This window comes from Pituophis catenifer, unplaced genomic scaffold, assembly GCF_029215685.1.
Source record: "Pituophis catenifer annectens isolate HBS135680 unplaced genomic scaffold, rPitCat1.0.hap2 SCAF_7, whole genome shotgun sequence".
NCBI lineage: Eukaryota > Metazoa > Chordata > Lepidosauria > Squamata > Colubridae > Pituophis > Pituophis catenifer.
This window is the reverse complement of record NW_027256887.1, coordinates 47,310,380-47,336,914: the sequence shown is the minus strand read 5'-3', so window position 1 is coordinate 47,336,914 and position 26,535 is coordinate 47,310,380. Positions and strand designations below refer to the sequence as shown.

The window sequence follows — 26,535 nt, the reverse complement described above, 5'->3', positions numbered from 1 at the left end:
CAGTTTAACTCTTCTAGTAAAAAAGCTTTATTCTTGTATTTTTAACATTCTCAGATGTAAATATTTTATCTTGACAATTTTTACATTCTTTCAAAATGTAAGGCAGAAATAAATTGTCTGTCTAAGCTGCCTAAGAAGTGGGGTGTACCATTTCCCTAACAGTTTATCACTGTCTTTTAAAATATATCCAAATACCTTTTCATTCCATATTTTACTTTATTTTCTAAAAACTCATCTCTAAATCTTCAGTTCTCATTAATCCAAAAAGCCCCAGTAAAAATTAACAAGAATACTTAATAACATAAGAATACAATCCCCCTTTCCATTTAAATTACCCTTATCCTTCTCTTAACAGTTAAACATTGCAAAAAAAAATTAAAAGCTATTAAACATTCCCAGAAATAATAACTCCTTATTTACATATCAAAAACGAATCCATTACGGGACTTCCGGTTTCCTCGTCTTCGGCGGCGGCGGTGCCTTTTGAAGCTCCGCCAGCCCCGCTGCTTGTAGAGCCGCTTCGTGACTAAGAAGCGGCTCGAAAACTTCAAAAATCTTTAGGATTTTTGAAGAGAGATCGCAGGGTACAGGTTGAGCCCCTGCAACCCCCCCAGGGAACAGTTTCTGGGGAGGGAACAGGAGCGGCTCCCATTCGACCTGCTGGAACTCCGGGCGGCGTGGGACAAGTCTGCTCTCGCAGAACAAGCCGGCTACAGGAAACTTTAAATTGAAAGAAAAGAAACCAGCCTGAATAAGCAGCATATTGTTACTTGAACCCTGAAACTCGGAATCGCAAGTATTAGAGTTTTCTTGGCTTTCTAACTTGATTGAGAAATGCGGATGAGTGAAAGTGAACTGTAAAAATATGGCGCTTAGCCTCAAAGTTAACGAGCGGGCGAGTGTGGATTGCTGAACTCATCTTGCTTTGTTACAAAGTTTCTAAACTGCCACGAAGCTGCTTCGCTTGTATTTTTTTTTTACAAGAGAAATAAGAGAGGAACTTTTCAATATTGGACTTTGCTTTATTTTGGTTCTTATTTGATTAAATCTGGGGGACTTTTTTAAAAGTCTTTGTGGAGGTGGGAGAGGAAGAAGAACTTCCCTTTTTAGTAAAACTAGCCTACGTGGCAGGATGGCCTCAAAGAAGCAGGAAGTGAAGGCAGCAGGAGGTGGATCTCCCACACATAAAGCACAGCCTCCCCCAGCACAACAGATACAGACTCAGAAAAAAGATTTTGATGTGGGAGATTTAAAAGAATTTATTTCTAAAACTTTGGATGACAAATTTCAAGAATCTCAACAGGAAATAGATTATAAACTTCAAAAATCACATGAGGAATTTTTGCAGGAAATTAATGAAGTTAAAGACATGGTGAAACAGAATCAAAATATGGTGACCAAAAAAATATCAGAAGTGGCGTCTGGCCTGGCAAATTTTATTGGGAAAGTTGATTTTAAAGTTGAAGAACTCAAATCAGAAGTTAATGTTAGGATGAAAGATAATGATTATAAAATTGATGAAGTAGACAATAAAATGCAGAGAATTGAAGATGAGATTGTCATGATACAATTCCGGGCGATGGAATTTGCCATACGGCTTCGGGGAATTCGAGAGGAGGAGAGACAGGACTTGAGACAAGTTTGCTCTGAAGCCCTGGCTAAGATTTTACAAGTTAATCCTGATTTGGTATTTCATAAAATAGATAAAATCTACAGAGTGAACTCTTGGGTGGCCAGACAAAGACAACTGCCTAGAGATGTGGTCATATACTTTACTGAGAGAGAAATTAGAAATGAAATCCTCCAAAAATCTTTTCACACCTCTGTACAAGTGGGGGGCTCACGACTTGTAATTTTTAAAGAATTACCTCCTAAAATGCTGAAAGCTAGAAAAGAATTTGGTTTTCTTGTTAAGGAATTGAAAGACTTACAGATACCCTTCCGGTGGGATGCACCAGCTGGGATAATTTTTAGATATAAGGGAGAAGGATATCGGTTGAACACCGTGGAGAAGGCACAACATTTTTATAGTACTATTCTTAAGGAAAGAACACCATCTCCACGTACATCTACAGTTTTGGAGATTAAGGAGAGTGAAGAGAGGCAATTGGAAGAACAGTCTAAGCAGGAATTAGAAGTGCAAGGTGCAGAAGGAGGTTTTCTGAGTGAGCCCTTGTTGGATTCTTCTCCAATTTTGGATTTGATTCAGTTGACTGAAGTTAAAGATCAACGTATAACTAGAGCTCAATCCAAGTTACTTAAACAAAAGCAACAACAACAACAGGAAAGACAAGACAAGAAGGCAGCTAAGAGTACCCCACAAGAGAGTGGAGCTATGGGAGGAGCAAGATCGAAGCTCTTGGATGAACTTCAAATATTTTGCTCTGCGCTCCAGAAACAGGCTGATGACCCTTAAGTGTCTATCTTGGAATGTTAATGGGTTGAATTCAGCACAGAAACGGAAGAAATTATTTACATATTTGAAACAATTTAATAATGATATAATATGTTTACAAGAAACGCATATTACAACTCAAGATCAAAAATATTTGATAAACTCAAAATTAGGAGTACATTATATATCTTCAACTTCGCAGAAAAAGAATGGTGTGGTTATTTATGTAAATAAAAAATTAACAGCAAAAGTTATAGAAGTAGATCAAGATGGTAGGTTTGTAGCAATTGAATTGCTCACAGCAAATGGTCAAATTCTTCTGATTGGAATTTATGCTCCCAACCAACAACAGGATTATTTTTACAAGATGTTACATACTAAAATATTGCAATGGGACTATAGATCTATTTTACTTATGGGAGATTGGAATGGAGTAATTGATTCTAAATTAGACAAAAAGAGCTTGGCAAAGTCTAGAATTAGACTACCGCAGACCTTTTTTGATATGAAAGAAGATATGGAACTAAAAGATGTTTGGAGAATACATAATCCAAATGAATTGGATTACACTTTCTTTTCCGATAGACATAGATCCTTTTCTAGGATTGATTTTATTTTGTTGTCAAATGATCTATTTGTTAAGACAAAAAGAACAAAGATTTTTCCAAGAACTTTGACTGACCATAGCCCTGTATGGATAGAAATCGAGATGGATAAGGTTGAGAGACGTTCTTGGAGATTAAATGAGAACTTGTTTAGATATGAAAAAAATATAATAGAACTTAAAAAGCATTTGAAAGAATTTTTTGAAATAAATTTGAATAAAGGTACTCCAATTGAAATTGTTTGGGACGCAAGTAAAGCTTATATGAGAGGGGTACTTATCTACATGAATTCTAAACATAGACTGTTCCGACAAAAGAAAAGATCTGAGTTGGAAATGGAAATAAAGAATAAAGAACAGTTACTTATTAAAAACCCAACAGATGAAAGAATACGAAGCGCTATAAAACTTTTGAAAGACCAATTTCAAATGCTTATGGCGGAACAAGTTGCAACAAGTTTACAATACGCGAAGCATAATACATTTTGCAACGCTAACAAACCGGGCAGATGGTTGGCTTACACACTGAGGAAAAAACAAAGTATACGGACTATTGATAGTATTGACATTGGAGGGAAAGAAATTTTTCAACAAAAATTAATTAAAGAAGCTTTTGTGGATTATTATACTAAATTATATGCCAAAGAAGAGGTGCAGAATGGACTTATAGAAAAATATTTAAAGGATAAGAGAGTTACAAAAATTACTGATCAACAAAAGGAAAGAATGAATTATCCTATAACAGAGGAGGAGATAATAGCGGCAATTAAGCAGCTAAAAACAGCCAAAGCTCCTGGCACGGATGGTTTGACTGCAGTGTATTATAAAACTTTACAAGCTGAAATGGTGGGACAACTTAGAGATTTATTTTGCAATATTCAACAAGGGGGTAGAATACCCCCATCTTGGACAACTGCTTATATATCTTTGATACCAAAGGAACAAGTTGGTCCTAAAAAACCAGAGAACTACAGACCAATATCTCTTTTGAACACAGACTATAAAATTTATGCGAAGGTATTAGCCAACAGGTTGATGCCAGTAATCCAAAAAGTGATTCATGAGGACCAAGCGGGATTTATTGAGGGCAGATACATGAAGGACAATGTAAGGCAAGTAATAGACTTATTGGAATATCTTGATAAGAATAAACAGATTTCTGCAGTGCTGGTTTTTTTGGATGCGGAGAAGGCCTTTGATAGAGTGGATTGGAATTTTCTACTAAAGACTTTAAAAAAGATGGGCTTTGGGGACCAATTTATACAGGCGATTTCAGCAATTTATCAAGAGCAAAAAGCACAGATTATTATTAATGGAAGTTTGACGACAGAGTTTAAAATTGAAAAAGGAACAAGACAGGGATGTCCGTTGTCCCCACTTTTATTTATTTTAACATTGGAAGTCTTGCTAAATACAATACGGGACTCAAAAATTCTGAAAGGCATAGTGATAAGGCAAGAGGATTATAGAATAAAGGCATTTGCAGATGATCTGGTTGTTACCCTATCACAACCAATGGAATCAACAATCCTGATGAACGACATTATACAAGACTATGGTAGAGTTTCAGGTTTTAGACTGAATTCAAAAAAGACTAAAATGATAGTTAAGAATATGACACAAGATCGTAAACATGAGCTTGAAAGGAGGGCAGGTTTTGAAATTGTACCTAAGGTAAAATATCTTGGAGTTCAGGTTGCAGAATCAAATATGAAATTGTTTCAAAATAATTACGAGGTGTTGTGGCGAGAGGTTCAGAAAGACATGGAGACTTGGAAAAAGCTGCAACTGTCTTTACTTGGAAGAATAGCAGCAGTTAAGATGAATATTTTGCCAAGATTTCTGTTTTTGTTTCAAATGATTCCGGTGCTTAAAAGTGATAAACAACTGAAAGTCTGGCAGTCTGGCGTGAATAAGTTTGTCTGGAACGAGAAAAAGCCGAGAGTGAAATTGAAAATTATGCAAGATGTTCCAGAAAGAGGAGGTCTTAAACTCCCAAACCTACAGTTATATTATGATGCAGCAGCTTTAACTTTAACAAGCGATTGGTTTGGAAATAAGAAGGCTGGAATATTGAATGCAGAAAGTTTTGATCTTGAATTTGGATGGCATGCTTATTTATTTTACGACGACAAAATAGATAAAGTATTTAAAAGTCATATACTTAGAGAATCTTTGATGAGAGTTTGGAAGAAGCACCGACTCAAATGGGATTATAAAATACCGTTATGGCTGGATCTTGGTCATACTTTGTGGAATACAAATATAATGTCACTCGGGGGGTTTTTATACAAAGAGGTTCTTTTTACAGATGCGGGCAGATGGCAGCTGAAGACATTACAGACACTGTTGGACGAAGGAATTAATTTAAATTGGTTACAATATAATCAATTACAATTGAGATGGAAAGAGGACCAAAAAACTGGTATTATGTTGCATGAGGAAGAATTGGTTAGACATATAAGAGAGAAAGGTCCAATGCATATTAAAAGGCTTTATAATGTTTTGCTAGAAAGGGATTCAGAAACTGAATTAGTTAAAGATTGTATGATTAAGTGGGCACAAAATTTTGAAGAACCAGTGATGTTGGAAACATGGGAAAATATTTGGGTTCAGAATGTTAAATTTACACAGTCCCAGAACCTGAGGGAAAATTTCTACAAAATGTTTTATAGATGGCATTTAGATCCCAAAAAGTTGTCATGTATGTACCCTAATGTTCAGCCAAAATGTTGGAGATGCGAATGTTTGGATGCTACGTATTATCATGTTTGGTGGACCTGTAGGAAAGTTAAGGCTTTTTGGATAAAAATTTGGTGGGTCATGCAGAATGTTTTGAAGAAAAAAATTCAATTTTCTCCACAATTGTTTTTATTGGGTATAGTTAAGGGTTTTACACGGGGTGAAATAAAATTAATATTGTATATGATAACTGCAGCAAGATTGTTGATAGGTAAATATTGGAAGAATGAAGCTTTGCCTACTATCGAGGAATGGACTTTGAAGATGGCTAGTTTTGCAGAGATGGCGAAGATTTCAGCGTATTTAAAGGATTGTTCACAAGAGACTTATGAATGGGAATGGAAAAGGTGGATAGAATATGTTCAGAACAAATACCAAACTAGAAAGTATCAAATAGCTTTTATTTGAAAATAATGTATTAGAAATATTAAAGAGGAAAAATTATATAGGGGGAGGGATGGGTTCAGGCTTATATATTAGTGTTATTAGTTATGAGTATGTAATAGGGAAGTCCGGGGGGGGGGCGGGTCAGGGAGGGTTAGGGAGGATGGGAAGTTTGGGGAGGGAGGTGGGGGGGTGAAAAAAGGGGTGAAAATGTAATTGTAAAACTTTTGCAATAAAAAAAAAAAAAAAAAAAAAAACGAATCCATTACACCATTAAATATTCCAAAGGAATAACTGTTCAATTCAGATAGCTTCCCTTCTCTCATCCAACTGCCGAAAGCGCTATAAAGCCCCTGCAAAAAAAATTGGTTCTCCTCACATCACTGGAAGTCTAAGCTGTACAATTTCTGACTGTAAAGTGAGGAGGATTATACAATGGAGTCCTATTACATAACACGCTAAAGAAATATTACAGTAATGGAGATTTTTACTCTTTATAGATACATCATTTATAATGCAGATATGGCAGTCTCTGACCATAGTAAAGATTTGGTTTGATGATTGTAGAAAATACTAGTATTGCTTACAAAAGTAACAATTCTATACTTATTGGTTCATAATATGTAATTTATTCTAGTGTTGTGTCTTCAACCAATGCCTTTTGTAGATAGCTGATTTTGTTATTTGTTGAACATGTCCTTTTGAATTGTTGATCACACTATCAAAATGTGTTTAAGTATGTTTGCCAGAAGAAATGGAGGGGGGGGGGGCATTTGATTGGCATAGTCAGTTGAGAAGAAGTCAAGGCATTGACAGCACTACCACCATTGCTGCTTATATTGATTACATACTTTCTGGTAGATTTCATTTTCTTTTAGATGAATTTTCAGTTTTTCAAATTGCCTGGGGAAATACTGATGAAAATTACTAGGATAAGCAAAATTGTAGTTTATGTGAATAAAGAATATATTAAGTGTTGCTGCTCCAATACTACTCACAGATTCTTTTCTGAAGTTATTCACCCACCCTGCTTCAGTGTTACTAGGGAAACCATTGTTTCCATTGTAACATCTAGCACAACCCTTAGATTCCTATTCTAGAAACCAGGTTCTCTCTTTGTGTTATAAATGTGTGTCATCATAATAATGACAAAGCTGCAATTTGTGAACTTTCTTAGATAGTACTTTTTCCCATTACAGACCATCCCTGAGAACATGGTATGAAAGTCACATGCAAAAGAAATGAGACTTACCATAGCTCCAGTTAGTGTTTATAGTGCTGTAAGATCTGTCTACAGTTTAGTGTATAGAAATAATATAAGAAATGAAGTGTAAAACAGGAATAAAAGCAGGTTTTGATGGGGAATTCTTAGCACTGTCCTGTATCCTTTTTATATTGCAGTTATGGAAGGAAGGGGAGAGGCTGAATTTGGTTGGCCTTCCTTTGTAATTTGAAATTATGATACATTCTCATGATGCCAGAAAATGTGAATTATGTTCCTTATTGTTTTAAAACAATTGTTCACTTCTAATAAATGGAATATATCAACATATAAGAGAAGCAGTGATATTGAAATCTAAGTCTTAATACTAATTGTGAACTTCACTACTGAAGTAATACTATGTATTATGGTGATTAATAAAGTTTAAAAAGCTAAAAGTAATATTTTTGATTGAATTATGAAATTACTGCTTAGAAAAAAATTCTGCTAGCTCAGTTTTATCTTGGACAAATTTTTAGATATTTTGCTGACTTTTATTTTGAGCATACAGATAATGTGTATGTGTGTGTTCATTCTTTTAAACCATGGGTGTCAAACTCGTGGCGTCACGTTGCTGTCACGTGACATATTGTGACGTGTTCCCTTCACAGAATTCAGGTGGGCATGGCCTGCACGTGATGCATCCAGCCATTGGGCCACCAGTTTCACACCCCTGTTTTAAACTATCTAATTTCAGAATATTAAGAATTTGTCCTTTGTCCAAAATCTCTGGCAGAAAAAAACAGTGGTTATGGAAGACAGAGTTTTAAAAAATTCCAGACAATCTATTGTGTCATTTTTTGAGATATTTGCTTACCAGATTCCTCAATGTCTTCAACAATGGCAGAGCTTTTAATTTACTGCCTTTGTTGCAAAAGTTCATAAAAATTTAGGGAGCCATTCAGGGATGTATTGAAAATAGTCCATGTTGAACTATATAGTATAACATCAGGAGGGACAACAAGAAATGTTTTATGACATTTTGCATTATGTCATAAAATGCTTTATGTTGATTTTTATATCATAAAAGTTTTATAAAATTTGCCAAGTGTCAATTCCATGGGAGTCATGGGTCCTAGATTTTGAACACATTATGTAAGTTAGCACATTTGAGATTCCTTGATTCAAAAATTGTTGCTCTATGATACACTATTTTGCCAGTTAAAGGTTGCACACAAATAGGAGAGTTTTAGTAATATACAGATGATATGTATTCAGCTGATCCATTGAAAATGTCATGCTCTGCATGAAAAGCGGCAAAATTTACTACCCAATCGGGTGGATTGTACTTGCCTTTACTACTGGTTCACAACGGGATTGACTTTGCTTGTCAGAAGGTCACAAAAGGTGATCGCATGACCCTGAGACACAGCAATGGTCATAAATATAAACCAATTGCTAAGCATCTGAATTTTGATTACATGTTGAAAATATATCAGACTATTTAATGGGAAAAAACCCTCCTAAAGCTGAAAGATTCTGTATTTTCTTCAGGCTAATTATTCTAATATGAAATCATAATATAAAAGCCATGTCTTTTAATTTAAAATTAGCAAGGACCTCTATTATTGAATTATAATTGTTTTAATAATAAAGCACTTCTTTTCTAAAATATAAATTTCAATGTGCATTATTAATATTTGTGTAATATTATTTTAAGAAGCAATGGACATTTTTCAGTTCATCAAATGTAAAGCTTTTTGTGATCTAGTATTCTTAGACATTTTGGTTTGCTATTTGGTTCGCTTTGTTAAGATGAAGTGCTACAAATGCAAAATTTTCTTTTATTGAGAAATTCATTTTTTTTAGAAACTGTAATTTGCTGCTTTCTTTCACAATGTTGGAAATATACCCATTATAGCTTGCTGTGTGTGCTTTAAGATATTTGAATGATTAGGTAGTAGAAGAATTATTTTGGTCGGTTAAGGTACTTGATCGTGCCAATTCTCTGTAAGTTCAAAACAGTGTAGAGTAACAGCTTGTGTTAGAACATACTAACTAAAATAGGAAATATTAGATAGAGAAATGGCAACAACTTGACATTATTACCAACATCCTTAAATACCATCTTCCTTTTTCAAATACATACATGACTCTTTTACATGTGGGTTGCTAATGATTGCAACTGCTTTCTCTGCAACATTCTCATTATCACCAGCCTTTTTGAATGACAAGACTAATTATATAAAGCATCTAACTCATAAAGGAAGAAGGTCCTATGAGGCGTAGGTTTTCTTTAGGTGCTGGGGTTTCACTTCCTCCACGAACTGATAGTCGAAAGCTTGTCCGGAATGCTTCATTTGGAGGATGCAGTGAATTCTCACCAGTCTTTCAAGGTTTGTTTTCTATTTTTTATATTGTCACAAAAGTAGGTTGCATTACTAAGTACAATATTAACAAATAAAAACAATACCTTTTGGGTAGGTGTTGACTCACACAGTGTTTATTGCTAAACAATATTTTAGAGGTTTAAAATTGTTATGATACCATTGGGGTATTTGAATGTTGTTTCTAATATGCTTAGTCAGAATTTAACAGCTTTGTCTTTAAAGAAAGTATACTTGGCAATTATAATTTTATTGTATAGAAATTATTGTAAGCTTATTCATTTTTTTTAAAGGTTTTGATAGAGGGAAAGATGATGCTTCACAGAATAAAGATGATTCTTCACAATCAATGTCAAAAAGTAAGGTAAGTACAATTACTGTAAGTCTCTTTACCGAACCAATTAGATGTACTTTTTCCATCTGAAATAAAAAATGGCCTTAGTTTACAGCATTTATTTATTTATTTATTTATTTATTTGTTTGTTTGTTTGTTTGTTTGTTTCCATTTCTATACCGCCCTTCTCCAATAGGACTCAGGGCGGTGAACAGCCAGAGTAAAAAACAGAACATACAAATTTAAAAAACAGTTTAAAATGATTAAATATTTTTGGCTGTAATTTAAAAACAACCCAATTTAAAATCAGTTTAAAATTTAACTCAAGCCAGCCCAGCTAGTTGAAATAAATAAGTTTTCAGGGCCCGACGAAAAATCCGGAGGTCTGTTATTGTACGTATCTCTGGGGAGAGGTTGTTCCAGAGGGTGGGTGCTGCCACAGAGAAGGCTCTCCCCCTGGGGGTTGCCAGCTGACATTGTCTGGCGGACGGCACCCTGAGGAGGCCCACTCTGCGAGCGTACTGGCCGGTGGGAGGCTATTGGTGGCAGAAGGCGGTCTCGTAAATACCCCGGCCCTAAGCCATGGAGCGCTTTAAAGATGGTCACCAACACCTTGAAGTGCACCCGGAAGACCACTGGGAGCCAGTGCAGCTCGCGCAGGAGAGGTGTCACATGGGAGCGCCCTGTCGGCCCCATAATCCCCCACGCGGCCGCGTTCTGGACCAGCTGGAGCCTCCGGGTGCACTCCAGGGGGAGCCCCATGTAGAGAGCGTTGCAGTAGTCCAGGCGGGAAGTGACGAGTGCCTGAGTGACTGTACGTAGGGAGTCCCGATCTAGAAAGGGGCGTAACTGGCGTATCAGGCGAACCTGATAAAAAGCCCCCCTGGCCACAGCTGTCAAATGATCTTCTAAAGACAGCCGTGCGTCCAGGAGGATGCCCAAGTTACGAGCCCTCTCTGTGGGGGCGAGTGATTCGCCCCCAATAGCCAGCGATGGCGTCAGCTGGCTATATCGGGACGCCGGAAGCCACAGCCACTCAGTCTTGGAGGGGTTGAGTCGGAGCCTGTTTCTCCCCATCCAGGCCCGCACGGCCTCCAGGCACTGGGACATCACTTCAAGGGCATCGTTGGGGAGGCCTGGGGTGGAGATGTACAGCTGGGTGTCATCAGCGTACTGATGGAACTCCACCCCGAAGCCACGGATGATCTCACCCAGCGGCTTTACATAAATGTTGAACAGAAGGGGCGAGAGGACCGACCCTTGTGGCACCCCATAAGCAAGGTGCTTCGGGGTCGACCGCTGCCCCCCTGTCAACACAGATTGCGACTGGTCAGAGAGGTAGGAGGAGAACCACCGCAAATCGGTGCCCCCCACCCCCAGCCCCTCCAACCGGTGCAACATGATACCATGGTCGATGGTATCAAAAGCCGCTGAATGGTCTAACAGGACCAGGATAGCATGTGACACATTTACTTGTCTATACATATATCTGTCTTGGTCTTCACTCAATGGTCAAAAAAGGCAGATACAGGATACAAAAGAAATTAATATTTATATTTATTATGAATTATTTGTACTCTGCCTTGTACTGGAATCATATGGTAATTTATTGATTAAAAAGATTTTCCATTTGTAAAATCAATGGATTCTCTGTCTTCATTTACACAGAGAAACTGTTCTCTGTCATATACAAAGGCATACCAAGTATGCTATTATATAGGTCCCTCCTGAGTAGAAAGAGCAAAGAAGAAGTAAACAAGATGTTTACGGAACAAATGGAAGGAATAACAGTACTGGATACAGGGAGAAAGAAAGGGTTGGAAGAAAACATGATGAAGAAAAGTGGAAGGGAAAAGAATTAAAAGGAAGACAATAGAATTATTAAATTCAGAAATAGCATATCCTATTCAGACAATAATATTAGACCTTTTTCATTTCTTTTCATGTGTAGAGGGTATTTGCCAGAAGACCCTGGGGGGAGGGATATTTGGTACTACAGTGGGTCCTTGATACTCATGCTTAATTGGTTCCAGGGGCCATGATGAGTATTAAAAAGGACAAGTAGCAAACAAATCGTGATGTACCACATAACACTTTGTTTCAGCTGGGAAGAACTTCCTATCAGTCTCTTTTCCTATGTTAGCAACCTTCCCAGCATGGCCGACTTCCTGTCGGCCCTCTGTAGCTGTCCCTCACTTTCTTTTGAAGCATGTCGAGTACCAAATTAAGATGAGTATCAGGATAACATTTTCACATCAAAATGTGTTGAGTACCAAATTCGACAAATTTTGAAGCAATTGAGTACTAGTTATTTCTGATTCTTATAGTAATGACTAGAAAAATACATGTACTCATGCATTTTTCTAGAATCATAATAAGGCAGAAGTGAAGATAAATGACTTCTATTCTTTCTTTCTTTCTTTCTTTCTTTCTTTCTTTCTTTCTTTCTTTCTTTCTTTCTTTCTTTCTTTCTTTCTTTCTTTCTTTCTTTCTTTCTTTCTCCTACATGTCTTGATTTCCTACCTTGTCCCCTCATTTTTAAGAGTATCTACCTCTATTTAGTTAAAGGTAATGGGAAGGCAGCTACTTATGAAAGCTTTCAGTAGTAGCTTAATCTTAAACATAGTTTAGATTGCTACATTTAATTATTCCATTCAATTGAATTTTATTTTTTTCAAAGGTTATTGGTTAAAAATTAAAATTTTGCATTCCATTAACCCACAGTAAGTTGAGTATCCTGCATATCACAAGTAGTTTTGTTAAATAGCAAGTTGAATTACCTCTGTGTTTAGGATTTAGCAGAGAAGGTTTATTGGTACATTTGTACAATTATTCAAAGACAAATGTAAAAGTTATTTGATACAGACTGCTAAGCACTGTTCAGAAGTACTAGTTTTTCTTTAATAAATTGTAATTAGCTTCTGTGAAGTAAATAATGGTGGATTTCTTATCTGAAATGTATTTTCACATAAAATAGAAGAGGCTGTACTTCCTGAGAATGCTCAGGAAGATAAATGTATCTCAGCATCTACTTCTGTCCTACTATCACAGCACCATTGAGAGTGTCCTGACATATGGCATTCTCGCATGATATGGGAGCAGCTCTGTAGCAGACAAAAAAGCTCTACAGAGAATTATTAAAACTGCCCAGAATATCATCGGACTCCATCTATCAGCCCTGGATGACATCTTTGAATCTCACTGTTTGAGAAAGTTGCATAACATTCTCAGAGAGTCTTCCCATCCTGCTTACAATCTTTTTGGACTGTTGCCTTCTGGCAGAAGACACAGAACAATTAAAACTCAGACCACACGTTTTCTGAATAGTTTTTATCCCAGAGCTATAATTGCACTCAACAATGAACTAAAGGGGCACCATCAGTGAGCTGTTGGACAGCATTACTTGGTCTCTTGTGTGGATGTTTGGGTGGTTTAGGGGTGGGGAATTGTGGTGGGTGGGAGTGTGTTTGGGTGTTATGTGTGTTGGACCTGGTCTTTGGGTGTTAAGTGAATTTTGTTGTATGGGTATACTGTGTATACATGTAAATGACAATAAAAGTATTATTATTATTATTATTATTATTATTATTATTATTATTAGTTAATCTTTAGTGAGATTCACAGCCTTTGAGGCTGGTTAATAGCTCAGCAGCTCGAGTCCTAACCAAGGACCTAGGAACTGTTAAGGTATCGTCGGAGGATGTAAGCTGTTCCAAGTAAGGTGGTTTTTTGTAGAGTCAAAATGTTCAAGTCCGGCAAATTTAGAATTTCTAAATAGCGGGGTAGCCGTTTGGGTATTGCTCCAAGGGCTCCAATTACAATCGGGACAACACACAATTTCTTTTTCCACAGTCGCTCAACTTCAATTTGAAAATCCCGGTACTTTGTGATTTTTTCTTGCTGCTTATCTTCAATCCGTGCATCACCAGGTATTGCAATGTCAATGAACCATACTTTTTTCTTTTCAACTATTGTTATGTCAGGTGTGTTGTGGACCAAGTTCCTGTCAGTCTGAATCCTAAAGTCCCACAAGATCTTGAATTTCTCACTCTCTAAAACTTTCTCAACCTGATGTTTCCAGTGGTTTTTGCTGTACTCAAATCCAAACTTCTGGCACAATTTCCAGTGAATGATCTTAGCAACACGATCATGGCATTGTAGGTAGAGTTGCAAGAAAAAGTATGTAAACCCCTTGGGATTATGTGGAGTTTTGCATGAATTGGTCATAAATTGTGCTCTGAACTTCATCTAAGTCACAATAGAAAAACACAGTCTGCTTAAAATAATACTACACAAACATTAGATGTTGCCATGGTTTAATTGAACATAACATGTAAACATTCACAGTGCAGGGAGGAAAAAGTATATGAGCCCCTAGCGTAATGACTTCTCCAAGAGCTAACTGGAGCCAGGAGTGAGCCAACCTTGACTCCAATCAGTGTGATGATATTGGATGTGTTGCTAACAGCTGTCCTGCCCTTTAAAAACACACACTTGTTTTGGGTTTACTGGTTTAAAGAAGCACTGTCTGATGTGAACCACGCCTTGCAGAAAAGAGCTCTCAGAAGACCTACGATAAAGAATTGTTGACTTGCATGAAGCTGGAAAGGGTTACAAAAGTATCTCCAAAAGCCTTGATGTTCATGTGTCCACAGTAAGACAGACTGTCTACAAATGGAGAAAGTTTAGCACTGTTGCTACTCTCTCTAGGCGTGGTCGTCCTGTAAAAATGACTGCAAGAGCACAGCGCAGAATGCTTCATGAGGTAAAGAAGAATCCTAGAGTGTCAGCTAAAGACCTATAGAAATCTCTGGCACATGCTAACATTTTTGTTGACACATCTACAATAAGGAAAACATTAAACAAGAATGGAGGACATAGGAGGACACCACGGAGGAAGCCATTGCTGTCCAAAAAAAATATTGCAGCACGTTTGAAGTTTGCAAAAGAGCACCTGGATGTTCCACAGCACTACTGGCAAAATATACTTTGGACAGATGAAACCAACATTGAGTTGTTTGGGAAGAACACACAACACTATGCGTGGAGAAAAAAAGGCACAGCACACCAACATCAAAACCTCATCCCCACTGAATATTGCTACATTGAAACAGTTTTGTGAAGAGGAGTGGTCCAAAATTACTCCAAATCATTATGAAGGTCTGATCTGCAACTACAGCAAACGTTTGGTTGAGGTTATTGCTGCCAAAGGAGGGTCAACCAGTTATTAAGTCCAAAGGTTCACATACTTTTTCCTCCCTGCACTGTGAATGTTTACATGTTATGTTCAATTAAACCATGGCAATATCTAATGTTTGTGTAGTATTATTTTAAGCAGACTGTGTTTTTCTATTGTTGTGACTTAGATGAAGTTCAGAGCACATTTTATGACCAATTCATGCAAAACTCCACGTAATCCCAAGGGGTTCATATACTTTTTCTTGCAACTGTAGTCAGTTTGTGAAATTTTGCTGCATCTACTGATCAGGTGGTCGACTGTCTCATCTTTCTCATTGCATAGGCGGCATTTGCTGTTGGTGGTAACATGTTGAATTTTTGCCTTCGTGCAGTTTGTGGCTAGGGCTTGTTCTTGAGCTGCCAAAATAAAGCTTTCTGTTTCTTTTTTCAGTACTCCTGACCTTAGCCAGTTCCAAATTAGTTTCTGGTCAGCTTTGCCTTCAATACTTTTCAAGTATTGGCCATGCAGAACTTTGCTTTTCCAATTTTCAGCTCAATTACTTCTTTCTTATATTCTGCTTTTGTTTTAGTTGTCTTTAAAAAGCCTCCTTTATTTACTTCCTTAATCATTGGTTCTTCACTTTTCTGGATGTAATCATTCAAGCTGCATTTTTCTTTTTCCTCAGTCTGCTTTACTTGTAGGAGTCCTTGACCACCCTCTGCTCTTGGTAAATATAATCGGTCAACATCACTTTTAGGGTGCAAGGCATGATTCATTGTCATAAGCTTCCTTGTTTTTCTGTCCAAATTGTCTAACTCCATCTGGGTCCAGTCAATTATTCCTGCAGAGTATCTAATCACAGGTATAGCCCAGGTATTTATGGCTTTTATGATGTTTCCTCCACTCAATTTGGACATTAATATCTTACGAATTCGCCAAATGTACTTGGCTGAAGTTAATTCCTTGACTTTATTATGCATTAAGTCAGAGGCTTCTAAAATCCCCAAGTACTTGTAGCCTTCTTCAGATTTTACTGCCTTTATCATTTCTTCATTTTCTAGTTCTATTCCATCCTCTTTTATGATCTTGCCTGCTTTGGTTGCTATTGTTGCACATTTGTCAATTCCAAACTGCATACCGATATCTTGGCTGAATTCTTTTGTGTTTTCAATTAATAAATTCAGTTCAGCTTTTGTTTTACCAAACAGCTTCAAATGATCCATGTACATCAAGTGCGAGATTTTCAGTCCTTTCTTTCCAAGTTCGTATCCACAGTTCATCTTCTTCAAAATGATTGTCAGTGGTAGCATTGAGAGTATAAAAAGTAGGGGTGAAAGGGCATCGCCCTGGAAAATGCCTCGTTTAATTTCAACTTCACCCAGTTCTTCATTAGCCATAAGTTTCGTTTTCCAGAGGTTCATTGAAGATTAATGAAATTATTATTATTATTATTATTATTATTATTATTATTATTATTATTATTATTATTATTATTATTATTATTATTTTAATCAAGCAGAAACTGGCAGTTTTGAGATATTCAAATCACCATTATCTCTTCTTTTATTTTAAAAATATGAAGCTTGATAAATTTATAGAAGATTTTATGTTAATGGTGAAATAAAGCATTTTCATAGTTTTCTTGTGTAATTTGTATTTTCAGTCAGAATCTAAGATATATAATGGATCAGAAAAGGACATCCCTGCTTCCTCTCCCACTATCAAACTCACAAAGAAGGAGTCCCTTAAGGTGAGTTATTTTCAGTATTAGAATACCCAAATCTTCATATTACATCTTCCCCATAACATAATTAGTGGTAGATTTGGAAACTGTACTACGATACTTCAGCAAATATTATTTATTTGTTTGTTTGTATCCCACCTTTATTATTTTTAACCCAAGGCAGCAAACGTACCCAACACACCTTCCTCCTCCTATTTTCCCTACAACAGCCACTCCATGAGGTGAGCTGTGCTGAAAGAAAATGACTTGTCCAAAGTCACCCAGCTGGCTTTCATGGCTAAAGCAGGATTTAAACTCATGTTTTCCTGCTTTCTAGCCTGGTGCCTTAACAACAAAACCAAACTGGTTCTCACATAATTATGGCATATAAAAGTTATGCAACATATTCTTAACCATTTTTTTCATCAAATATTTATTACAGTCAAGGACCAATAGAATTAAAAATATTTAAGAGCATCTAATTAAAAATGTTAGAATAAAATAATAACAAATAAAATCAGTTAAAATCATAATTTGGCAGCCTATCTCTCAATTGCAGGAGTGTGTCCTAAACTATAATGTAATATTAATCCTTAAATAGTGAAAGCCTATAGTTATTAGATACTAAAATACAATAGGGTGATAATATCAAAAGATTTGGTGCATTATTAATTATATAAAATGGTTATGATGGATTATTCATCAAGTTCCGATGAATCTTTAGTGCTGCTGTGCAGAATCTAGCTACCTGCCCCGTGATTACAATCCATTCGTCTTTAAGCAACCGCTGAAGATAAATGGTATCGGAACAGCCAGGGATACCTATTAATTATAGGGAAAATACATTTTGTTCAAAGGACATGTCCAAAGGTTTCCATCTCTCCAGAATCACTGGGACAGAATCTTTTCTATTTGCCCTTTGGGACAGTTGAGGGGAGTACATGACATCATGCAAGCAAAAAGTCTTTCCGATGATTCACTATCTAATTAGTGTTAGACAACTGTCAGGGGTGGCAGTATATCTAATATAATCTGGAGTCAGAAACAGTGGAGCTTTCTCTGTCCGCTTGCCTCACTATATCCTCTATCCTTTGTCTCAGGCTTTGTTTTGCCTGGGTATAGTCCAATTGTGGGTGGAGAAAATCTAGTTTAGCAAGGTTGAACTCAACAGCCTTAATCCATGAAAAGGAGAATTTATCTTGGAGGATTAATGGTACAAGGCCTAAGGAAAGAAATTAAGTTTTAGCCAAATATTTAAAGAAGCTATAGAGATTCAACCTTTATCAATTCTGTTCTCCAGGAGTAGGAGTGCGTTTAAAGCAAAAACAACGAAGCATCTGGAGAATTGCTCTAATAAGTTTGGATTGAACTCTTTCAACAAGACGTAAAACAAGAAACGGGGATCTGAGCAGGGTTCCGTAAAGAAGCTGTGCTAGTGAATTGGCCTTGGAAAGCTTAATTGCAACAGGAACATAGTATCCTTCATTTAGCAAAGCCAATCTTGGTTTTCTGGTAGTTTATGACTAATTTGTCATTATTACAAAACTGGACAAGGGTTCGTAAGGCTTTTTTAAAACCTACAGGTGATCTGGAGAGAATTGCTGCATTGTTTGCATAGAGCAGCTAGCTAGGCAATATTTCAATCCCCTATTTTGGGGTGAGGGGGGTGAGGGTGTAGAAACCTGGTAATATATGAACTAGATTTATAAGCCTGCAGATAGGATATGTACCAGTTTTAATCATTAGATTAAACTTGTGAGATATGCTGTCTGAAGTAATATCAGATATGACTTTTTCACCTCAGAAGGGCCACAGACAAAGTTGATCTCATTCATTCTCTCTTAAGAAGGAAAAAAAATCTATGGTCAGTTGCTAATTTAGCCATAGAAACTTATAGTTTTAAAGGGACCAAATTGATGAAAAACATTCCATTTTCACTCATAGATAATATTAACACCACAGATGAATAGACTGATGTATTAAGAATATAAAATTATTCATCCTCTATCTACAGCTGTAGAAACGTTATAAGTGTCTTGCTTTGTATAGAACAATTACATATGTACAGTTGAGGACTATCGTTTTCCTTTGAATTTTGATTTTTTTTCTTTAAGTTTGAAAGGATTTTTAGAAATATTTTAGAGTGCTTGCTTTTGTAATCAAATTGCTAGAATCATCTTTGATGTTAGATTTCATAATTCAAAAAGGAATATGCCTTGATTAAAAAGAGGAAATAAGAGGGATAAGCACACAGTTAAGTGAAACCAGCAGTAAACTGGTGGTAGAGGCTATTCAAGGAATGATCCTAAAACTTACAGAAGGTACTGCTGACAATTCTGTTAAATTCAAATATACTTTAATTGTATGTGCTTATAGATTCCTGATAAATGTGTAATCTAGGGTAAACCTATGTGTTTATATAAACAATTTGAAAACATATAGATTTTTCATCTTGGATTAATTATGCTTTAGAGTCCATGTAAATGAACCTTAGTATTCTTGATAAGTTGTAAACATAGCTGAAAATTAAAGCCATTTATTCTTTTATATGAAATTGCCTGAAAAAGAACTTCTAGTAAGTTCTTTTGTTAGACTTCTTTTTTAAATGATTTTTTTCTGTATTTTAACAATTTTCAGTTGGACATTTATTTTTATTTTCAAATTGACTGGATTCACTAACTTCTTTCTATTTATTTGCTTTCTTTTCTCATTTCTCATTCATTCTTTACAGGTTCAAAAGAAAAATTATAGGGAAGAAAAGAAAAGAGCCACAAAAGAATTACTTAGCACTATCACAGACCCATCAGTCATTGTTATGGCTGATTGGCTGAAGGTAAGAAATTGAGATAAATGAAAAGCTGTAATTGCTGAATGTTTAATCTACAAGAAAACAAAAGAATTAAAATTGTATTTAACTGCTACTGTTTACTACTAGTAGGAAATATATTAATTGTATCCCAGAGGTTCAATACTCAATACATAGAAACCCAGGGAGAGATTTAGCTTGCTTTAACATGGTTCCATAGTTACAGCAAATCTACAGTGATTAATTGTGTTGATAATCTCCCTATGTTAAATATGATATTAACAGAAAGATATTCCCATTAATAACAAGCATCTGAAGTATCACTGATGTACTGAAATTTAAAAATACAGTTGCAAGAAAAAGTATGTAAACTCCTTGGGATTATGTGGAGTTTTGCATGAATTGGTCATAAATTGTGCTCTGAACTTCATCTAAGTCACAACAGAAAAACACAGTCTGCTTAAAATAATACTACACAAACATTAGATGTTGCCATGGTTTAATTGAACATAACATGTAAACATTCACAGTGCAGGGAGGAAAAAGTATATGAGCCCCTAGCGTAATGACTTCTCCAAGAGCTAACTGGAGCCAGGAGTGAGCCAACCTTGACTCCAATCAGTGTGATGATATTGGATGTGTTGCTAACAGCTGTCCTGCCCTTTAAAAACACACACTTGTTTTGGGTTTACTGGTTTAAAGAAGCACTGTCTGATGTGAACCACGCCTTGCAGAAAAGAGCTCTCAGAAGACCTACGATAAAGAATTGTTGACTTGCATGAAGCTGGAAAGGGTTACAAAAGTATCTCCAAAAGCCTTGATGTTCATGTGTCCAAGGTAAGACAGACTGTCTACAAATGGAGAAAGTTTAGCACTGTTGGCTACTCTCTCTAGGCGTGGTCGTCCTGTAAAAATGACTGCAAGAGCACAGCGCAGAATGCTTCATGAGGTAAAGAAGAATCCTAGAGTGTCAGCTAAAGACCTACAGAAATCTCTGGCACATGCTAACATTTTTGTTGACACATCTACAATAAGGAAAACATTAAACAAGAATGGAGGACATAGGAGGACACCACGGAGGAAGCCAATGCTGTCCAAAAAAAATATTGCAGCACGTTTGAAGTTTGCAAAAGAGCACCTGGGTGCTCCACAGCACTACTGGCAAAATATATTGTGGACATATGAAACCAACATTGAGTTGTTTAGGGAGAACACACAACACTGTGTGTAGAGAAAAAAAGGCATAGCACACCAACATCAAAACCTCATCCCCACTGTAAAACATGGCGGAGGGAGCATCATGGTTGGGGGCTGCTTTGCTGCCTCAGGGCCTGGACGGATTGTTGTCATTGATGGGAAAATGAATTCCAGAGTTTATCAAGACATTTTGCAGGAAAATGTACGACCATCTGTCCGCCAACTGAAGCTCCGCAGAGGATGGGTGATGGAACAGGACAATGACCCAAAGCATACAAGTAATTCAACAACAAAAAAAAATGGCTTCAACAGCACAGAATATGCCTTCTGGAGTGGCCCAGTCAGAGTCCTGACCTCAACCCTATTGAAATGCTGTGGCATGACCTTAAGAGAGCAATTCACACCAGACATCCCAAGAATATTGCTACACTGAAACAGTTTTGTGAAGAGGAGTGGTCCAAAATTACTCCAGATCATTGTGCAGGTCTGATCTGCAACTACAGGAAATGTTTGGTTGAGGTTATTGCTGCCAAAGGAGGGTCAACCAGTTATTAAGTCCAAAGGTTCACATACTTTTTCCTCCCTGCACTGTGAATGTTTACATGTTATGTTCAATTAAACCATAGCAACATCTAATGTTTTGTGTAGTATTAATTAGTTTCTCTATTGTTGTGTCTTAGGTGAAGTTCAGAGCACATTTTATGACCAATTCATGCAAAACTCCACGTAATCCCAAGGGGTTCACATACTTTTTCTTACAATTGTAGTTTCCTTATTGCACATTTTCTTTTTTTTTCTTGTTTACATGTTATGATTTCACTGTGTAAAAACCAGTGATGCTGTCAGATCTGCCATTTTCAGCATACTCTGCTTTGCTGGCATCCTGCCATAAAATATGGGGGGGAGGAGAGTTTGGGGAGTTAGGATGGGAGAATGACAGAGTGACAGGAACCAGAAGTGTCAATTCGGAATAGACCGGCCGATCAAGGGTGGAGCTGTGAGAACGGAATGCAAAACTCCACCAAAAAGGCGCTAAGCCTCAAAGCCATTCCCAAAACATCTAATTCAAATATCTTTGAACTGAACTGACTGACTGGCCAAGGGGGGAAGGCCAGGGAAAAGGGGAAAATGCAGGCTTTGTATGGGAATATTCAGATCCAGCTTTGCTTATGCTCTAACCACTTGGCTTTGGTAAAAGTAAACTTTTCAATTCAAAAAATGGAGTTAATGGTCTTTATTTTCTAAATGCTCAAGTCAGGACAAACCTGATAGATGGTATGAATAAATAAAAGATTGTGAATGGAATATGGGGATCAGATAATCCAAGCTATTTAGTATTAATATTTTTTTCCTATCATAAAAATATTAAGTAACACTGGTCAATGACATATGTAACCTGGGATGTTACTATTCAAAATATAATTTTCTACATAGATTAAAATCAAAAAGCATTTACATTCTACCCTACTCTTTGTTCAGATCACTCAGGGCACCATTTTATTTCTACAGCGGTACTCAGAATTAGAGTTAGAGAGAGAGATTTGCTCAGGGCAATCATTCAAAGAGTTACCAGATATCTGAACAAGGAAAGGAAGATATGGACAATTGCAGAGCAGAGTAAATGGGAGGGAAAAGAAAGAACTCACACTGTTTAATGTTTATATTTACATTCATTGGAGAGGAAGTGAGTACAAGTAAGTAAACAGGCACCCATTGGTAAATACATATTGAGAGGAATGTCTTACCAACTGCTGTTAACCTAGTGTCCTCACAACTGTGAGTCACCTGCCAGTTGTGAGGCAAATGCCTTCAGCTTGTTACTGAATTCTTAATTTTAGGAAGAGTTTGTTAACTTGCAGTCAGCACTTTAAAAAGCTAAACTAGATGTTGAACCTGAGGACAAAAAGAGGATATGTCCTCCTTTTGCTTGACATCTAGCAATCCTGAAATTAAATCGGAATTCACATTTACTCTTCTATTGATTGCCTGGCCTGAACTGATATCAATTTTCCCTTTTTTGAGATATTGGAGTTACCCAAATACTTACTGTATGTATTTAATATAATGTAGTATCTGAGGGTAGCTTTATGAGCATTGCTACTTCACTAGAATTTAAAATAATTTTATAATTCTGAACTTGTTACATATTTTGTAAAATCATATTTTTGCCTGGGAGTAAGAGACTGAAAAATACTAGAAATAATAATTAAATGTATTTTTCTTTCTCCCCTTTTCTTTTTCTTTCTTTTTTTTCTGGGAAGATTCGTGGTACATTGAAAAGTTGGACCAAACTTTGGTGCGTGTTGAAACCAGGAGTATTGCTAATTTATAAAACACCTAAAAATGGCCAGTGGGTGGGAACAGTACTTCTGAATGCTTGTGAACTCATTGAGCGGCCTTCAAAAAAGGATGGATTCTGTTTCAAACTTTTCCATCCTTTGGAACAGTCTATCTGGGCTGTTAAGGTAAGTGAGCTTGTATTCTTAATGGAGTTCGTGCCAACAGAATATTATGTGACATTAAAACTCTCTGCATCATTAATGAATTCAAAATGCTTTTCAGTTGTAATAGATTGGTCCAAAAGAATATTTATTTTATAAAGTTGTCTGATCAGCCTAAAACTCTAAAGTTCAGCTATTCAGTTGCTTTGCATAGTTAATGAAGATTGAAAAGGGAGATCTGACTTTTTACTATGGATGGCAGGCAGACAGTTGTTAGCATTTCTTATTTCTATTAACCTATGATTCCTATTATGGCACAATCATAGATTTTAACAGTGCAAGACTTCCAATATTAAACTGTTTAGTAGTGCTTTATTAAATTTCCATCAGACATGTTGCTTATATTACATTGTATCTCATTTTTAAAAATAAAATCACCTCTTTCTACTAATTGGACAATAAAAATAAATAAATATAGAACTGCATCCATATTTACGGTATTTGGGTGCAAGTATCTGTAAATGCAAATTCACTTTTGCTAATTCTGTTATGGTTGAGCTGCTTCTCAATTTTTATGGGGAAATAAGCATTCAAACTGAATGGGCCATATAGAGTTTCTTAAAGCCACTATACTATGTTAAGGAGGAAGATATTTTTCAAATGTTTACATTTGCTTTTGGGGGTGCAGTGAATGGGAAAGTAAAGACTCAACTTGATCTCAAATCTTGATGGTTATATCTGGGGTTTTTTTTAAACAACATAGAATAAATACTGCAGTTTATCATATTTTGTGATTTTCCTGTCTAGCCAGGAGTCACAAGTGGTTCATTTATACAGTTTTTAATCTTAATATAATTTGTTTAGCATTGAATAACATCCAAGGTTGGCTTGTACTGCCATCTGGTGAACTAGGAAAAGGGCACTTATAAGACCCAGTGAAAAATTATGTCTACATCATTGCTTGCTGGTAAAACCATTTTTTTTAAAAAAAGCAGATAATTTATGATTTATGATTTATTTATTTATTTATTTAATTTTTATACCGCCCTTCTCCCGAAGGACTCAGGGCAGTGAACAGTCAAAATAACATACATATAAAATGTGAAATAAAGCAATTTAAAATGATTAAACCAATTTGGCTCATCGGTTAAGAATCTTCAGCATAAAGATTTAGAACAATTAGAAGAGATTTATGCCAGCCCGACTTGGTGAAACAGAAAGGTCTTAAGTGCACGATGGAAAGTACGGAGATCTGGGATCATTCATATCCCTGGGGGTATCCTGTTCCAAACGGTAAGTGCCTCCACAGAAAAGGCTCTTCCTCTGGGAACCACCAGTTGACATTGCTTTAGTGACGGCACCCTGAGGAGGCCCACTCTGTGGAAGCATACTGGTTAGTGGGAGGTTATCGGTTGCAGAAGGTGGTCTCATAGGTACCCAGGTCCTAAGCCATGGAGCACTTTAAAGGTAAGAACCAACACCTTGAAGCGCACTTGGAAGACCACCGGGAGCCAGTGCAGCTCGCGTAGGAGAGGTGTTACATGTGAGCGCCATGTCGTTCCCAATATCACCCGCAGAGCTGCATTCTGGACCAGTTGGAGCCTCCGTGTGCACCTCAAGGGGAGCCCCATGTAGAGAGCATTACAGTAGTCCAGACGGGAAGTGACGAGGGCATGAGTGACTGTGTATAAGGAGTCCCGATCTAGAAAGGGTCGCAACTGGCGAATCAGGCGAACCTGATAGAAAGCTCCCCTGGCCACGGCCGTCATATACTCTTCTAAAGACAGCCGCGTGTCCAGGAGGACACCCAAGTTGCGAGCCCTCTCCGTGGGGGCCAATGACTCACTCCCAATAGTCAATGATGGTATCAGCTGGCTATATCGGGACTCCTTGAGTAGATTGAATGCAAGTTGATCTAAAATACAATCACATTAATATTGTTTTGTATTTTAAGGGCCCTAAAGGTGAAGCTGTTGGCTCTATAACACAGCCATTGCCCAGTAGTTACTTAATTATTCGAGCAGCTTCAGAATCAGATGGTAAGCATTTATTTTGTCTTTCATGATCAATTTTTTAATTGAGGTTACTTGAACTAAGTGCCATTGAGAATGGAATTTTAAATTTTGAACAATATATACGGTACATATTATGAATATTGTTTTAAGTTTTCTTAAGTGATATGTTTTATTTCAAATGGAGAAGCAAATGAACCATTTTTTAAATTCCAACCAATTACTAGAATTGAGGGATGATAAAGGTAGCCTCTCAAATCAGTATCCATATTTTGCTGTATAAGCTAATTAGATAGCACATAAGCACCACTCAGTAACTCTTCCTAACACAGGAACATTGTTAGGCAATTGGATATACATGGCTTTATTTTCCTGAAGCAATTTTATAGCCATACCTTGTTTTATTGCACTTTACTTTATTGCATTTTGCAGGTACTACTTCTTCCTAGCATTATTCCTGCACTATGGCAGGGTCCGCTTGCCCTTTGTAGATAATATATATTATCTATAAAGGGCAAGCGGACCCTGCCATATATATAAAGATCCTCCACCAGCAAAAAGATTATGACCCACTGAAGACTTATGATTAGCACTTTTTAGCAATAAAGTAGCTTTTTAATTAAGGTATGCATGTTTTTTTAGACATAATATTATAGCACACTTAATAGACTTCAGTATAGTGTAAATATAAGTTTTATATGCACTGGAAAACCAGAAAAAATTGTATGACTCACTTTATTGCAATATTGGCATTATTGTGGTGGTCTGGAACAGCAGTGGTAATATCTCTCAGTTCTTATTATTAGGATTTTTTTCTAATATCCAGCCAAAGTCTGCTTCCTTCTCATTTAAACCCTTTGTTTCTTTTCCCATCTTTTAGACCAGTTCTGCCCATCTACTACCTGAGAGCCCTTCAGATACTTGAAGACTAATGTCATGTCTCCCTCCGGTCTTTTCTTCTATAGGTTAAACACACCCCAACACCTCCTGCAATTCCTCATTACTTTTTTTACTTCAAAGTCTATTATCATCTTGATTTACTCCATTTTGTTAGTAGTCTTATTAAAATGTGGAACTAAAATTAGAAACAAAGTTGATTCTGACCAATCATAATAGAAAAGAATTATGAT

General features: G+C 36.6%; 1 protein-coding gene across 1 annotated transcript in view; it reads left to right on the top strand.

Moving 5' to 3' along the window:
* OSBPL8 (oxysterol binding protein like 8) overlaps positions 1-26,535 on the top strand; it is a 101,824-nt gene that overhangs the window by 36,422 nt on the left and 38,867 nt on the right. The window contains exons 5-9 of the mRNA XM_070946591.1: positions 10,007-10,077; positions 16,890-16,976; positions 19,681-19,782; positions 23,214-23,417; positions 25,348-25,432. Of these exons, the coding sequence (XP_070802692.1) occupies positions 10,007-10,077; positions 16,890-16,976; positions 19,681-19,782; positions 23,214-23,417; positions 25,348-25,432 (549 nt within the window). The remainder of the gene's footprint in view (positions 1-10,006; positions 10,078-16,889; positions 16,977-19,680; positions 19,783-23,213; positions 23,418-25,347; positions 25,433-26,535) is intronic.